This window comes from Lacerta agilis, chromosome 3 (assembly GCF_009819535.1).
Source record: "Lacerta agilis isolate rLacAgi1 chromosome 3, rLacAgi1.pri, whole genome shotgun sequence".
Lineage (NCBI taxonomy): Eukaryota > Metazoa > Chordata > Lepidosauria > Squamata > Lacertidae > Lacerta > Lacerta agilis.
Genome location: NC_046314.1, coordinates 85350829 through 85368919, shown reverse-complemented (window position 1 = coordinate 85368919; position 18091 = coordinate 85350829). Strand labels below are relative to the sequence as shown.

The following is an 18091-nucleotide window of genomic DNA, read 5'->3' as shown; positions in this document are numbered from 1 at the left end:
AGCTGGAAGCGCCTCTGAGAACCATCCAACCCAACCCTTTGGGTTGAGGAATCTCATCTAAAGCATCCATAAGAGATGGCCACCCAACCTTTGCTTGAAAACCTCCAATGAAGGATAGTCCACCATCTTTGGAGGGAGTCTGTTCCACTGTCGAACAGCTCTTGCCGCCAGAAAGTTCCACCTGGTTTGATTCCATTTGTAGTTAGTTCACAGTTCACGAAAATAAAGCAGCTTGTTGTGACAGTAATACATATAGAAAGGTATACAAATGAAAAGTGGAAATAAAATAAAATGAAACACCACTGACAATTCAACCATTAAGACTCCTTGTTTAAAATTTACATTTACATTAAAAAATGAACGTTAAAAGCTTACAAATAGGCCAGTCAACCCAATTATGTACTTTCTTATTCTGTATCTAAACCCAACAGGTCTGGGAGGCCACTTGCAGTCGTCCTCCTGGCAGAGGCTCCCCTTGGAAGGCTCCTGGGTCTGGGAGGTGGGACGAGGCAGGTGGGAAGAGCCACCCCCAGATGGCACACAGAGCTTCCCTGCCAGTAGTCTCACAAATTATGTGGGAGAAAAATTGCTCAGACTTTCCCTCCTGGAATGAGGCGCAATTGGAACTGCTTTGACTACCCTGAGCTCCCTTGCTCCCAAGAACCCAATAGCCTTTATTCCCAGGGATGGGGAACCTCTGGCTCACCAGATGTAGCTTCACTAGAAATCCCATCGTTCCTCATCCTTGGATGTGGAAGCTCTTGGGGCTAATGGAAGTTGAGGAGCTCAAGAACACCTGAGGAGCACCAGAAGTTCTCCATCCCTGCTTTAGCTCCTGGTGGTCTAGTAACTACCCTCTGCACTGCATGGAATCTGACTTCCTGTGTTCGCTTGTCAGGGGTTTCGTTTTTTCCCCTAGCCTTCTCTCCTTTCTGGAAACGCTTCATGCTCTCCGCCTGTTAGTTTCATCGGCCGAGGCCACCGGTGTCCCGTTGCCTCGCTCATTGGGCTTGGTGGCGTATTGTTTGCCTGCAACCAGTTGGAGAAAGCAGCTGCCCCATCTGCTTGTCATGCTAGGCTGCTTGTGGTGCCTTTGCAGAGGAGCGTTTGGTTCAGTGTGCATGTTCCTTTGCATTTGTCTCTCTTCCCACCTCGGGTCCCTTTCCATTTTGTTTTTGTTTAAATGGGGCTGAAACAGCTTGGCTTGCCTACAAAGGCACTGATACATCTACAGCATATTCAGTGGTCTCTCTTCCACCCCTTGATTGCTGTCCTTGGGCAATGTCCTAATTACACCCGGGACATGCTGCCAGCCACATGCATTTTAATGAGGCCTTTGTGTTCGTGTCCCAGAAAGCTGAGGGCCGCTGCTGGCTTCTGGGTGGAGGGGGGCAGCCTCTTCGTTTCAGGGAAACCTATGGGGAAGTGCTGTAGGACAGGAGGCAGATGGTGTGTGTGTGTGTGTGTGTGTGTGTGAGAGAGAGAGAGAGAGAGAGAGAGAGAGAGAGAGATCAGAGAACTTGTTTTGGTTGACTTGAGCTGATGGCCATTGCAAAGGGGCAGAAGAGGACAAGCACCTGTAGTTCTCATAGTTGCCAGTTTGTTTCCAGGCCCAATTCAAGATACTCACGTTAATGTTTAAAGCCCTAAACTGTGTAGGCCTCAAACACCCGAAAGACCATTTCCTTCCCTATAGACCCTCTCAAGTGTTGGGATTAGCAGAGGGGGCTCTCTTGGTAGTTCCACCACCCTCAGAAGTTCAGTTTGTGGTGAGAGAGAGCATTCTCTGTGGCAGCTTCTAGGCTGTGCGTTTCCCTCTCCACAGAGGTGCATCTTACACCTTCAGTACAGTCGTACCTCGGAAGTCGAACTGAATCCGTTCCAGAAGTCCGTTCAACTTCCAGAATTTTTGGAAACGAAACCGCGGCTTCTGATTGGCGGCAGGAAGCTCTTGCAGCTAACCGGAAGCCCCTTTGGATGTTTGGCTTCCGAAAGAATGTTTGAAAATCGGAACAATCACTTCCGGTTTCCGATCGTTTGGGAGCCGGAATGTTTAACTCCCAAGGCGTTCGGGAGCCGAGGTACGGCTGTATATAGTTTCCACCATATGCTGAAGATGCACCTCTTTGCTTTGGGCTTTGACACCTGAGAGAGAGATTTTTAAGGACCCAGCCCATTCCTGTGACTGTCATTTGTTTTTAATGTTTTTAGTATTGGATTTTAAATGGGTGTAAGTAACCCATCCTGGAACCTGATGGTGGGGAGTGGGGATTAAAGGGAATCCATAATAACAAAAATAAAGAAGTAATAAATTGTGTAGAAGATGACGTTTCAAAACAAAAATAACAAAAATAAAGAAGTAATAAATTGTGTAGAAGAAGCCACAACTTTTGATGCAGGGGAAGAGAAACTTTGTCACCTGCTGGAATTTCCCTCTGCTGTTGCAACTCCTTTCAAAATTGCAAGAGGACGGTCTCCTTGGAGTCTGGTCAGTGGGGAGAGGAAGGAGCAAAATTCCAGAAATTCAACAGAGGCCCTGGTGAGCGCTTGCTCTTGCTCTTAAGAGATGAAGTAGGCTGGTGCTGATCTTGCAGTATAAACAGATGAAGAGGAGCAAGAAGAGTTAGATTCAAGGGCCTGTAACAGGTAGCCGTAGCATAGCCAGATTAACAGAGAACTGTAACCCTCCCTGCACCAGTTGTATTTTTAACGGGAGCAGCAGCAGGCTTACTCTTAAAAGCTGGAGCAAGCAGGTAGGACACAACCAAACCAATGGATTCAAATAACAAGAAAGGAGATTGTGACTAAACTGTTGTATTGTCTTTAAATGCTGCATTGTTTTTAACACTCAATTGGGAGCCGCCCATAGTGGCTGGGGAAACTCAGCCAGATGGGCGGGGTATAAAGAATAAATTATTATTATAAATTATTATTAAACATTAGGGATATCTTTCTTACGGTAAGAGCAATGGAAGAGACCACCTCAGAAGGTGGTGGCCTCTCATTTCTTGGAGGTTTTTAAGCAGAGGTTGGATGGCCATCTGTCATGGATCCTTTAGGTGTGATTCCTGCATTTCAGGAAGTTGGACTAGATGACTCTTGAGGTCCCTTCCAACTCTACATTTCTATTATTATTAATACAGAAAACAACTGAATGTGTTTAAACAAACAACAAAAAGCAAAGAAGATCTAGTCTGCCTGGCCTGTTTTCTACTTATTGTGCAAGACTTTAGTGGTAGGAACTTGTGTTTGCTTTCCTCCAACAGGAACATCAAAAAAATGTATTTTCCCACCTCATTCTCCTGCATGCCTAGGTCAGGCCTGGCTTGAGCTCCTTTGGGCACTTGGTTGGCCGCTGTGAGAACATAATGCTGGACTAGATTGGCTTTTGGCCTGAACAAGTGGTATTTTTAAGGATGTCCTGTCAGACGAAAGGAAATTATTGGTTAATTGCATGAAAATGATACGATTGGAAACTTCTGGGGAAAGCAATCTTGACTCACTAGCACTGTCCTGTAAGAGATCCCAGCATCTGGCAATAAATAATACTTCTGAAGCTGAAGCCATCAGGGTTTTTATTTTATTTTATGGAATTGGCCTGCTCACTGGAATCTTTCCCGGCTTTGTGGCCACCTTTTGACTCTTGAGCTCAGCAGCCTGGTAAAGAGGGTATTAGTTTTGGGCTGCTGCTCTGGCTGTCGTCCAGAAGGAAAGGTCATGCTGGCGGCCCTTGTTGCACATACTCTGGCATCCGGGTGGTGCCAGAGTGGTGTGTCCTCAGTACTTTGAGGGTGTGAACACTCTCCAACCTGCTCTGCAATTCACTCAGACCACTCCACACACAGTGCTCCTTGTTTAATCCACGTAAACAATGTGCCCATTCTTTGGAGTGCTTGTATGTCAGTATCCACAACTGCTTGGGTTAGACTGAATGTGTGCTTGTGTGCCAAACAAGCTGTTAGCTCTGTTTGTTAAAGCCATGAGGAATGCAGCTAGAGATTGGGTTATCTCGATGACTTCAGAAATTAGGAACGGCTGCTTCATCATTCAAGCGAATGTTGGCAGCTTCCTCTCCTAAATCTTACTGGTGGCCAACCCAGTTGGGCCAGCAGGGCTGGTGTAATATGTTCACTCTGGCATGTTAGGTCTAACATTTCATTTGCATCCAACTGCAGAACCCAGATCTTTAGGGGCAATCCTACAGAAGTGTCCCAGGACTGGCAGATGGTGTTCGGCTTTTTTTTTTTTTTTTAATATACCTGCAAGTTTTCCCGTTCTGTTTTCCAGTGATCAGTCAATGTAGGAAGTGAGAAAGATGTGACAAAAACCTATGCAAAACAGATTTCCTAAGCAGTGGTGCACCCATGAAGAATAAGCTTTGTTGTTGATGTCTCCATGATCCTGGACTTCTTCCAGGGCTGATGGCAATACTCTCTTTACTTTGCAACCAAATCATACTTTGCAACCAAATCATACCCGGTGGCAGCCCCTTAATCAAGGATGGGAACCTGTGGCCCACCAGATGTTGCTGGACTACAACTCTCATCAGCCACAGCCAACATGACCAATGTCAGGGTTGATGGGTGTTGTAGTTCAGCAACATTTGGAGGGACATAGGTGCCCCATCCCTGCCCTGGATGCATTTCTCCCCATATGACAGGATAGATTCCTACAAGTGGTGCCTATGTATCTGGCTGGTGAAGTCTATGTACTTTAAATGTGTTTGTGTGAAGGCTCCTGTCAAATGTGAGCCAGACTTTAATTACGTTGTGTTCTATATCTTGTTGCTGTTTTAATATGCTATGAACTGCCCTGATAGCTCAGGTAAAGAGGCACAAAGTAAAATGAGATGGTCCTTTACAAATGAATGGAATATTTAATACGGAATGAACCCAACTATGGAAAGTTTCTGTTGTCTGTTGAGGAACCTATTTATATTCTGGAAATCTGGCTCCAATATGCTTGTCTATAGTGTTTGTTGTAGAAGTCATGAGGAGTTTGGGTGGATGTGAATTAATGAATGGACTCCTTATATTTACATACAGAAACTTTGGCAGGCGTGTGTGTGTGTGTGTGGGGGGGATTTCCTCAAGCATTTGGCAGTCGACTTGCCACTGAATGACTGACTTCTGTGTGAGAGGAGATGGTGCTGAAGACATTGCAAGATTTCCATTTATTTTCCCAAGCATACAGCCTTTTGTAAAGATGCAATTGTCACAGGGAAATAAAAAACGCAGAGTGAGAGCAATAGTCATATTGGCTAAACATTGTTGGTAAGAGTGCTATGATCTGGTGATGGTGAAGGCAAAATTTTCATTCACCTCTCTCAGGGGCACGGTTTCCTTCAGAATTTATAATGCCCGCTGTGTTTCATTGACATAGATTCCCTCCTCTGGTATACCCTGTCATAGCTCACCCAACCCAGCATTTGCGGTTGAGATGCCACTGAAGTTCATAAATCACAAGTTTGACTATTATTCTTGAGAACTCATAACGCTTACCTTTGATGTGCAAGGAACATTATGACCCTGAGTTCTTCTTTGATTTTGATTTTTAACCCAAGCCGTAGAAGAACTTACTCCAATTAACCTTGCACCAATAGCTGGAGGGCGAGCTCTGCCTTCCTCTCCCTGCAAGATGCACTTTATCTCTCTCCTTTGTCCACGATACACGAAATGTGTCTTGGGAATAATAAGCCCTTTTTTGGGAGGAGGAGACACTGAAACATCCCTTGCACATACACAAACCCATCATTGGAGGGAGGAAAATGCAGTCATTTCAAGAGGTTCGGCGCTCATGGGGGCAACAAATATGGGCAAGGGAGGAACTCTTTAACAGAGAACTCTTATGGTGGTTCTCTGCAGTTGCTTGCTAAGGCCAAACCTAGTTTGAATTGAGTCCACGTCTATTTGTGACTGCAGAATCTCCTGTTGAAGGAGCTTCTGGAGTTTGTCTCCTTTGAGAAGCACAGTGCTACACCAGAGCTATTTTTAAGGCCTAGTAAAACACACTCCAAATACAGTGGTACCTTGGTTTATGGACTTAATCTGTTCTGGAAGTCCATTCTTAAACCAAAACTGTTCTTAAACGGAGGTGCGTTTTCCCTAATGAAGCCTCCCGCCGCCGGTGCCCTTCCACCGTTCAGCTTCTGTTTTTAGACCGAGGTAAAGTTTGTGGGTGGTGCTGTGGGGACGTGGGTGGCGCTGTGGGTTAAACCACAGAGCCTAGGAGTTGCCAATCAGAAGGTCGGTGGTTTGAATCCCCGTGATGGGGTGAGCTCCCATTGCTCAGTCCCTGCTCCTAGCAGTTCAAAAGCACATCAAAGTGCAAGTAGATAAATAGGTACCGCTCCGGCGGGAAGGTAAACGGCGTTTCTGTGCGCTGCTCTGGTTCGCCAGAAGCGGCTTAGTCATGCTGGCCACATGACCCGGAAGCTGTACGGTGGCTCCCTCAGCCAATAAAGCGAGATGAGCGCCGCAACGCCAGAGTCGTCCACGACTAGACCTAATGGTCAGGGGTCGCTTTACCTAAAGTTTGTAAACCGGGACACTATTTCCAGTTTTGTTGAGTTTGTAAACCGAACTGTTCCTAAACCAAGGTACCACTGTATGTAGCTGACCCCACTACCTGGCATCAGGAATAGTACAGGCAGTCAAGCAATTAGCTGGTGAGCATCAGGGAGAAAACCCTCTCCAATCGCAGCCGTTTAATTATATGTTGCATCAGTGGATCAAATCACTGGAGAGCAAGATCCCTTTATCCCATTAGCCCCTCTGTGGCTCCCGTGGGCCCCTGTGTGTCACTCAATATATACGTGATGCTCAGTGAGAACAGGATAGCAGAGATGGAAACTGGAGAATGGCGGGATGGTCCATGATGTTTCCTCTTTGTAATTAATTATTATTCTGCTGTCATCCTCAGGAAGCTCCTAATGATATTAAACAGACTCTTCACCCCGTTCGTCGTCTTTGCTGATGGTTCCAAACAACGCTGTTTATTGATGCAAAAACCTGACTTGTTTGCATATTATACCAATGAGTCTAACATGGCAAAAATAAACATAGCGGTGTGTGAAGATATACTGACTCTCTTAGGCATTTATGCTGCTGTGCTTTAGGATCAGCCTTTCCCAGCCTGGTGCCCTCCAGCTGTTTTGAACTATAATTCCCCATGAACCCCAGCCAGCATAGCGATGGTGTGGCCTGAAATAGGAGTGATAAATTTAATCTGTGTGGTAGAAATGCTTGCTGGAGGGTAATCCCCCCCTTTTTACACAATTTAATTAATGTTGAATAAGAGCATTTGCTTGCATTAGTTATGGTAGAAGCTCCAGGAAATAATTAGGGATGTACTAAATGGGCTAGTCCTTGCAAAGGTTCAAAATCCCCCTTAGCAGTAGCTGTTATAGGGAGGATCTTCTGGTAGGGACCACTAGGGTTCCCCATGGAGGAAAAGGTGGGGTATAAATGCAATTAATTAAAACGAGACATGGTTGGGTCAAAAGGGGATTTGCAGGCACAGCTGATTGGCAGCACTTACATAGTGCTTTGCAAGCCCCAACTGTTGATTGTTTATTGGGGTTTGCAAATCACGATGCCTTTGCCCACACTGTTTGATTTCACAGACTTGGGGGGGGGGGAAATGGGTCACCTGATGCCATTGTGATATTAGCGGTCTGGCAGGTAGATTGCTCTGCCCACCTGTCAAGCTTAGCCCCGGGGGTGGGATGGGATGGGGGAGAGATAAGAAATTGGCCACCCTTGCCAGATCCAGTTCCCCACCTGGGGAACCATTTCCTGCCCCATAATGTACCTTAAAAAAATCTGCTTACCTTTAGAAACGTTGCTTAATGGCAGCTGCCTTGTGTGTATCTGTTTTATTGTTTTATTAATGTGTATTTCATTGACTGTTGACTTAAAGCGGCTTTAAGAGCAGGAAATTGTGATGATGATGATGATGGCGGTAGGGTTCAGCCAGTCCTAATCTGCTGCATGCACATTCAGTGGCAAACACAGCTGTTAGAGTTGTTAAGAGGAAAAGTAATCAGAAAATAGAGGCGAAACCGGGCTCTAGTTCACTGGCATTGGGGCTGGCTGTCCGTGAGATGCGTGTTTTGCTGTTGTGAATTCCATACAGTTTGAAGAAAAGATGCACATCTGTAATAAATAAATAAATCTGACTGCCACTAATGCAAACCCACAAAAAGTGCCCTCTCTGCATGACATAGTGGCCAGAGTGCTGGACTAAAGAGTCGAGAGACCAGGGTTCAAATCAACACTCAGCCATGAAGTTCTTTTGGTGACCTTGGGTCAGTTGCTGTCTCCAACATGCCCCACAAGGTTGCTGGGAGGGGGGCTCTGTTTACACCACCTTGATCGACTTGAAGGAAAGGTGGGATGGAAATGTTGGTTAAATAAAATAAATCAGAGGGAGGAGCTCTCCTGTCACATCTTAACAGGTTGTTCAACTTATGCCTGTCATAAATTGTAACTGGGAGCAAAAGGATCTGAGAGTGGGGAGCTGTTCTTATGTGTTTAGGATTGGCTGTGGGGAGGGAGGGAGAAACTCAGCAAAGAATTCTCCACTTTCAGCCAGTTGCTTGCAGGCAAATAATATGTATTTGGCCCCCTCTCTCTTTGAGCATGCGTGTGCATGTGCATGCATATATATGTGTGCGCACAGACACACAAATATTTGCACACACCTTCCCTGGCCTGCTCCAGTTTGCCACGTGGTGAGATTGTAGGTGGGAGGCCATCAAGCAGAAGCCTCTGGCCTCACAATAGCCACTTTGTCTGGTGGCCTGACCTCATTTGCCCACCACGCTGCAGCTGCTCCCATCCCTAGCCCAGGCATTAACCCCCGGCGTGCTGTGTGCCAGACACAACATTAAACAGGGACAGAGAGAGCGGTGGGCAGGATGTATTTCCTTTTGTTTCTTCACTGGCTCTCCTTTCTTGGGTTGGGTGTGTTATTGCTTAGCTCTGTGTTCTGTTCCTAACAACTGTCACCGGCAGGGGTGTTGGGTAAGACTAAGTTGAGAGCTCCTGGAAACACAGAAAAGTCTTGCTTAGTTCGCCTCCTCCCTCTCTCCTCTTGGCAGATCTGCTTATAGCTGTGAGAGAACATTCTCAATGCTGCTGAGAAAAGTGTCACACGAAAATGGTAGAAGGGCAAGAACTCAGACCACAAAAGGAAAATAATACTTCGCATGATACAATTGTTTCAAATAGTCTCTTCTGTAGATGGATTTATTTATAGAAGTATGTAGATGAAGTATATACACCAGCACAGGGCCCTGTTTAGAAAATTCTTCTTCAGCTGGAATATAGTTAAATATACATTCATTAGAGACCCTCTAAGCATATTGAATTATCATACAAACATATCTGCATCGCCATCTAAAAGATTCTTTAACACATATAGGAAAATATAACAATGAAAATGTATTCTTACCAGATAGTCAACGTGTACTGGTAGATCAAAGTTAGATGACTAAGAGTGTATTTGTAATATATAAGAAGGAAATTGGGTGTGTTCTAATGAAGATTTAAAGATTTAAGGAGGCAGTGATACAAAATATAGCAGATTACAGAAAGGAAGTAAAGTCTTGATTGTTATTTAGACCTCGGGGGGAGATAGTATTAAAAAGATGAATGAATTTAGTCTCTTGTTGTAGCAAAAGTTTGTCAATATTCTTGCGATGAAAACGATCTGGGGATGGGTTCCAAATAACAAAAAACAAGAAGTCATCTTCTGTGTGTTTATATTGCATGTAATGTTCTACCAGCGGTGCTTCCACGATTTTGTTATGTATTCTAGATCGATGTTCATTAATCCTAAGTTTTATTTGCCTGGAGCATTTCCCAATATACATCATTTTGCAAGGGCATATCCATGCATAAATGCAGTTTTTTTGTATTACAATTACTGAAATGTCTAATTTGATATTTAAACACAGATTGTTCATTAGAAAATTCCTTAACTTGTAGAGAGTATTTACAGATGCTGCACCCCCCACATCTGAAATGGCCTTTTGGAAATTCATCAACTGGTTTTGTTGGTACAGTGATGTCCAATTTTATCAGGAAATCTCTAAGGTTTGGTTCTTTTTAATCCAAAAAGTGGTGGTTTCTGGCCTCCAGAAACATTAGAAACAAGGTGCCAATGTTTGTATATAATTGCTTTTATGGATGGGGTGTATTGCAGCGTGGAAACAATCCGATTATCCCATTGACTTCTTAAAGTTGGTGCTAAAAGATTTTGTCTGGTTACCTTTTCTGCTCTGTGTTGTGCTTCGTATAGTACTTTGTGGGAATAGCCACGCTGAGAAAGAGAGGCTGTAAGTGTTTCAGCAGATCTTTTGTAGTCCTTGTCTACCATTTTCGTGCTGAGAAAAGTGTGTCATGGGGTGGACTTCTGATGCACAAGTACAGCAGAAGTCGACTTGTGTTCTCTCTGTAGGCTTCTTGCCCTGGACGCTTTGTTGGTGCCACGCTGTGTCTTCCCCATCCTTTGTGCGTGATGTGCTCCAAAACAGTGTGTGAATAACATTGGGATGGGGGTATTTGAACCCCTGTCTCACTGGCAGGCTGTACCACTGGGACTAGAGGACTGGGGTGTCCCAGCATCGTATGTAGTGCTGGGGACATGCCCCCATGGGTGAAATTCATTGTTTGCAATCCCTGATTGTACTAGTGGGCACTAGTGGGCACTAGTGACGTTCCCAAGAACACTAAGGATGTGTCTGTCATTGCTCACCTTCTTTAATTTTTTGCCTTTTCTGGTTTTTGTTTCCCTCCATTCGATTCTGCAGGCATTCTGCCTGCGCAGCAGCAGCAGCATGTCTTCAGAGTGTAAAATAGCTCCGATAAGGTTGGGATTGGGGTTTCCTGCACAAAAGGCAGTGACTGCCGCAGGTTGGATTTTGCTGAAAAACTTTGCTTTAACAAATTGGTAAGGTTCTAAAACAGTCAACAGGCAGTCAGGCTGTTTCCACCTCACATGGCAAAATTTCCCTTGCTTGGTTTCCATGTTCTATGCCCTGTGCAGCTGCTGTAGCAGCAGGTGTGAAGATAACCAGGCAGCAGATTCCTCATGTGAACAGAAAAAGCCTGTGGGAGCAATTTAAAATTGTGCTAGCGTAAAATCGTCTCAGTGCTGTGTGCTTTTTATTTTAGAAGCAGGAGATGGACTTAGGCTTGACATACTGAGCTTGCAGAACAGAACTGCGAGTTCCTGTCCTTTTTTTTCACTTTTTGGTCTGTAACAGGGCTTCACTTCTTTCTAGCAGCAATTACTATCGTAATTGTGGCTTTCCCCATTACAGTATAGCATCTCTTTATCAGATGATTTTTTTTTTGCCTGCTGCATTTCTGTACCTGTTAAAAAGCAGGAAAGCAGTGACACAAAAATGTTGGTAACTCTAATAGAATGCTGCATTGCAACTGTGGGAAGAGGGCAGTCCTGCTGTGGGAAGGTCTGAAGGGGGGTTGAAAGTGTGTTTGATTCAGTCTGGGAAGGCTGTGGGTAGAGTTGGTGGGCATGGAGAATTCTGTCAATTTCTCTTTCACTCTTAAATTCAGTTTGCCACACTTCTTTTCATATATTTTTTTAAATCCTCACAAAAATGTCTGGTGTGCATTTCTGCCAATATATATTTTTCTATGCTGTTTTTTCTAATAAAATGCATATTTGTTATGTTCACCAATACTTGTATTTTTCACACGTTGACACAAACATACACATTTGGTTCAGGAACTTACTTTACAATAGTTGGAGAAGTGTAAATTTCAGAAATAGCCTGTGTTTGGGGTTTTGCGTTGTTTTGGGAAGTGCAAATGAGTTTGGTTCACATTTTAAAATGGCCCTAATTTCTCCCCTTTTTCTGGGAACAGGTGGAGCTTCTGCTCCCCACACCTTCTTCTCATTACTGGAATTCCCAGTTCAGGCATAACGTCTGTCTGTGTACATCTCACTATGAATTCATGGTAGAATCAAAACTGTATTAGACTTGCCAGCTCAGCGACTCAGCTTGAAGAATGCGGGTCCTACCCACATCTGCAGCTAATAATAATAAATAATAGTAATTTATTATTTGTACCCTGCCCATCTGCGTGGCTTGCTCCAGTCACTCTGCGGGGCTTCCAACATATTTTAAAACATAATAAAACCTTAAACCTTAAATCTGCCTTCTAAAAGTTAATATAGTGCCACAGTTTGCGAGACTCATATTGTTTCAGCTATGCCATTTGTGTGCATGCACATAAACCAATGCTGTGCTGCTTCCCTGAGAAGTGGAGAAAGCAGCCGAAGAAAGCTCTGGAGAGGCAAGAGAGAAGAAGCTGCAGCGGCCCTTTAGAGTTTGCAAGGCAAGCTGCGTGTGCTTCTCACTGCTAATCTGTATAAGGCAATACTCTGCCTGGGAGTTGAAATGGCTCAGGGGAAGGGATGCAAATCTATGTCAATGTAGTTGAATCTAGTTTGTAAAGGGCCACACTTAGTGCATCTTGGCCCAAGAGGATTTCCCCGGGGACCATTTTTGCTAGCAAAAACTTTTGTCTGCCAGTTTCGAGGTGCAAAACTACTCTTGTGCCTTCCTCCCCACATTTGCACCAATCTGACTTGCAGGATTCTCACACAGCATTCCGCCCAACTTTTGGAGATGCAAAACCAGGATGTGAGTCTTCCAGGATGCACTTCTGGGCGAGTCGCATGACCCATGCCTCCCTCCGGCCCAGGAAAAAATGCTTTTTTCGGGGCAAGAGCACAGCAACCAAAATGGCTGCCACGATCTCGCCCGGAAAAAAGGGACATCCCCTTTTTCCCGGGGCTCTTGGCAGGTTTGTAACGCAGTAAAAATGAATGGGGTCAACACCTACTGTTTTAAGTTATCTCCGGTCCAAGTAGAGACGGGAAGTGAACGCAATTTCAGACAAGAGCCTGCTTTGGTAACAGAAAGATTTATGATGCAGCTTTGCAGGCCTTGGAAAAGCCTCAATTTGGTTAAGCATTAAGACCTGTAGAACCTATGCATGTTTACTTGGAAGGTAAGTTGGCTGCGTTTTGAAGGGGTTTATTGCCAGATTAAGTGTTCTTATGGTTGCTCCCCTAAAATTATTTGTGGCTGAGGCCTGTGGGCTTCTGGAATTTCTCGCACTTGGAAACTTGGTTGCGGCCTGACTTGCGTGTGGAGAAATAGCAGCGGGGATCCTGTCGAACCGTCAATGACATGCCCTTGTAGCAGCGTCAGGAGCAGAACGTCGAAAGCTCAGTTCCAACACCTGGTTTAAAATAGAAACCGTTAACAGCACAACGAGGATGGATGAGGGAAACCTCTGGCTTGTTTTCAGCCTGGCTTCGGGCTATTGTTTTCAGAATTCGCTGGGGGAAACCAGTGTAGCGAAATTGTTTGAGGGAAAACTGAACTGAGGAGCTGGGAGAGAAACCCTTCTTAACTTTCCCACTTATAGGATAGCTAGTAGCCGGGACGGGGTTGTCTGCCTCCATTATCGAAGGCAGCATGCCTTGAAATACTACTTTCTGTGAATCACAGGCTGGAAGAGTGCTGTTGTGGTTGGGTTTTGCTCACAGGCTTCACATCGGCATTTGGTTGGCCACCATGAGAATGGGATGCTGGGACTTAGGGCCACATAAAGGGCACCATATATTTAATGCACCATAACACCACTTTAAATTCCCCCAAGGAATTCTGGGTGCTGTAGTTTGTGAAGGGTGCTGAGGGTTGTTAGGAGAGCCCGGTTACCTTCCCAAAACTGCAGTTCCCAGAAGAGGGGTTGGTTGCTAAACTACTCTGAGAATTGTAGCTCTAGGCGGGGAATGGGGTCTCCTGACAACTCTTAGCACCCTTAAAAAACCACTGCTCCCATAATACCTTGGGGGAAGCCAGGTCAGTTTAAAGTGGTACCATAGTGATTTAAACATCTGGTGAGAATGTGGCCTAGATGGGCTTTTGTTCTGATCGAGCAGGGCTCTTTTTACATTCTGGAACACCAGAAGCACAACTGGTGTGGCCCAGCAGCCTGTTTATGAGACTTGGAGAAGAAAGGCATGCAGGGCATATGAGAAGGACAGCTCTTCCCTGACATGAGCAACTGGTCAGAACTTTCTGCTGCCACCTTCAACTTTTGTGGTGTAGGCCTGGGGGCAAATGTTAATCATGGGTAGAAGGCATACCGGTAATCCCAAAGAACATGACTACATTTTCCTCATTAGTACACCAAATTTGCTTTCGGTTCACGATTTGGTTGTTTCTTCATCCAGTGAGTAATAGTGTGTTGTGATACAATTGTTGTTTCACATCATGCTCCAGTATCTTTTGGCTACACAGCTAACAGATGGGGTTTGTAATTCTGGTTTGCGGTGTTTAAATATTTGTCTTTGGAATGATGAAAATTGTAAAATACAGATAGGCGTTGGACTTCAGGAATGTTTTGAACTTAATGGGGTTGTAACTTCTTCACGTGACATTGAATGGGAAACATGTAAGGGCTACATTCAAAGCAGGATTCTAGCCTTCCATAAGGAATGCATTAGAACATTGCAGGATGAGAGTTTTCAGAAAACAGCAAAGTCTCTCTTCTAAATCAATTTGCAACATCCTTTTTCTCAGGTCTTTATAGAAAACATCTGCAACACACTTAATATGAATTAAATTAGGGCAGAATTTGGATTTACATGTATGCACCAAATATATTGGGAAAGTGGTGAGAGACTGGATAAGATAATTGACTTTTCATTTTTTTTAAAGTCAGAACTATATGCTGTTTGCTAGAGTTGAGTGTAATATGGTCTGTTCAGTACCAAAAGGAATAAATTCAGAGTTTCAGAAGTATTACTCCAAATTACATAGGAAGGATAATGATCCTACATGGTGTGTGACTTTGAAAGCATTTTTTTCCCCAGTTGGTTCTCCTACATCTTAAATACACAGCAAAAGGAAATTCCTGCAAAACCATTACAGATGGAAGAAATTAAGAATGCCATTTATATAATGAAGATTGGGAAAGTTCAGGGGCCAAATGTCAAGTTCAAAGTATGATGCATATATTTCTGTTTATCCTAAGTGTTGTAAAGATCATACTATCTGGGTAAATTATAAGCCGGTTAATTAATGTAGATGCTACGATGCTAACAGTGAATTTGGCAAATGGAGTTGAAGCAGTGATAACAGCAGGATGTTAGGCAGTGTACGTCAGAATCTACATACATGTCCACCATGCACATGAATCCAACCTACACCCTGAGAGGAATGGAAACGTGTCGGAACTTGTTCCCATTTAAAATAAATGCACCCAAATTCACCTTCTTAGCCGGTAAAGAACACATCACACACATCACGCCAGGAAGCAGGAAAGATTGGTTTATTGCTCAGATAAGAAAAAGAGAGCATATGTGCTAATTTGGGCAGCAAGTTGATTTGCATCGAGTAGAAAGCAATGTGCCTAAAACTTGCCCAGATCTGAGGGACTTGGAGATACCGCAACCCTAGGCAGTGTGCATCATGCTGTTGCGCACAAGAATTTGTGGATAGGAACATAAGAAGAGCTCTGCAGGATCAGACCAAAAGCCCAGCATCCTGTTCTCACAGTGGCCAACCAGATGACTGTGGGAAGCCCATAAGCAGGACCTGAGTGCAATCCCCACTTGTGAGTCTCGGCCGCTGGCTCCAGCCATGGACGTGGAACATACCCATTGTGGCTAATGGCTATAGATAGCCTCAAACTTGTCCTCTTCTCTTTTAATGCCATCCATGTCAGTGGATTAGCTTCATTGGATGACCCTGAGTTCCAGAGAGGGGCAGAACTTCTCCCTACCCGTTTTATCATGTACTCGCCTGTTTTCTAAACTGAAAAGCCATAAGAGTTGTTTTTTGGCTCTCCCCCACCCCCACCTATGTTGAAACACACACAACCTTTGGCAATGCTGTCTCCCTTAGACACTGACCCAAAGGACAGGAACTGAAGATGCTGGGGGAAGAAGCTACTGCTTGATGAGCTCCATTCAAGAACGAGTGAAGGGATCCCAGCAGCTGTTTCCTCTCTCTTTAAAAAAAGCCGCGTTTTGTCTTCCTTTCAGAGTCCCACGCTTGAAACTGCCATGCAGGTGTTTCTCTCTCTCTCCCCATCGCCTAGGCCTCTGGTGTCCACCCAGATTTTGAGATGCCAAGCAGGAGTGAGAGCTGGGCCTTGCCCTTGAGTGACAAAATGATTGCCTTCTCATCCAGGGGAATTTCCAAAGAAGCCCGTGGTTTTGTTGCAAGGAGAAAAAAAATTGTAAGCCTGATGACCTTTTCTCCCGATGATAGTATTAGTACTGGCATTTTTGTAAGGGGAAATCTGCTTCCGACTCTTCAGAATCTCGTCAAATTAATACTGAGGGAGGTTTTATTTATTTACATTGAACAGCTATGGACAGTACATGCCAACGTCAAGTTTCTTCGTTTCTGTGTAATCACCCGCCTTTCCACTATATATGTGTGTGTGTACACTACATAGATATATAGATATAAATACACACACAACAATTTTTTATGTGCTGTAAGCTGCACAGAGTGGCTGGGGAAACCCAGCCAGATGGGCAGGATATAAATAATAAAATTTATTATTATTATTATTATTATTATTATTATTATTATTATTATTATTATTATTATTTTACACTAGGGCCTCTGCCCCTGCTCTCTGTGCCCACAAACCCCTCCTTTGGCTGAGCTTGCCCAGTAAATACCAGCTTGATGATACTTTTCACAGCAGCGCTGGAAACAAAGCCCAAGTTTGTTTTATACAGGCATTTCCAGGAAAATTATGTTCAGAGTTGGCTGGTTGCACGCATGGATTGGGACAGCACTCTTCCCGCTTGGCGTATTTTGCCTGGGAACCCCTTCTAGTGCTGGAAGCTCTGGGGACAAATTTAGCCCGCAGGCTTGGAACTCAAGTTGGGATGAGGGGGAAGAAGCCACTGTTCTTGCTCTAGTGCCTTTCGCATAAGTTTAATTTGCAAAAATCAGTAGGTGAAACTCTGCACGGCGTGGCAAGAGGGATTATCATGTGCCGCTTGTACATACACACCAAGCTGCTGTTAAGGGCACAAGAGCTAGGGATGTATTCAGCTGGCAGTCCTATTTGGGTCCAGGAGCAAGCTATGTTTTGGTGAGCCTATGGAGAGAGGCTCCATTGGGTGATCAGGAGGTGGAGCTAACTGGCAGAGCAGATGTTTTGTGCTAGTAGTAAATGGTTTACTGGAAACTGCCTCGTGAGCCATAGTCTGTCATCTACCCTTCCCTGCCTTTTAGAACGCTGCTAAGGTAATAACTTGATATAAGTTTGAGAACTGATGGGCAAAGTTCCAAATGCTCGTTAATTTGGTGCACACTGATAATTGGTTTTGCAATGCTATATGGGATTCATACTGGGTGGTTCGCATTTCTGGCTGTCAGTGTTGTTTTGGTTTGAGAAATCTTGCTTGATCAGACTTCTAATTAAAGAGACTTCTGAACGCTGAATTGCTTAAGTTTGAAGTAGAGTCTTTTGACAACTTGATGGTTTCTGGCTGTGGAGTTTTCTCTTGTGCTCAGCTCGCTTTGATCCTAATTGGGTAGGGATGTTTTGGGCGTGCCGCTTCTGAAGGATCTCATTTGTATTGGAGTGTTTTGCTGAACAGTACTAAACTGTTCTGTTTCATGCTGAAATGTTGTTATGTCACCTTTGGAATAGGGCTGCCATTTTGTAATGGGCTCAGAATAAAACTGAAAAGGATATATATTCATTGCTTCTGTAATGCTACATTGAGCAGAGGCAACGTGTGGGTAAAAGACAGATGTAGGTTAACCTCATAATAGCAGAGTTTGCGGTTATGCTGGTCCATTCTTGTATCTCTCGAGTTTCTTTTCTCTTTCTCATTATGGGATCAACATAACCACAAGCTCTGTATTTTACTCATGCATTGCAGCGTTGCAGAATTGTTTTTAAATACATCTCAGTTTCACTTGCAGCCCATTATGCTATTCTAAAAGTTACATTAGAATACTTCACAATAGTAGAACTTGCAGTTCTGTTGGTCCCAAAGAATG

General features: G+C 44.2%; 1 protein-coding gene across 2 annotated transcripts in view; it reads left to right on the top strand.

Annotated features, from left to right (window-relative positions):
* LOC117044140 overlaps positions 1 to 18091 on the top strand; it is a 74220-nt gene that overhangs the window by 18668 nt on the left and 37461 nt on the right. Inside the window, exon 4 of one of the 2 annotated variants that reach the window (XM_033144604.1) lies at positions 6922 to 7015. The exons of the other annotated variant lie outside the window; for it this stretch is intronic. Coding sequence (XP_033000495.1) covers positions 6922 to 6975 — 54 coding nt within the window. The 3' untranslated portion in view covers positions 6976 to 7015. Of the gene's footprint in view, positions 1 to 6921; positions 7016 to 18091 lie in introns of those variants that run through there. 2 annotated transcript variants of the gene reach the window in all.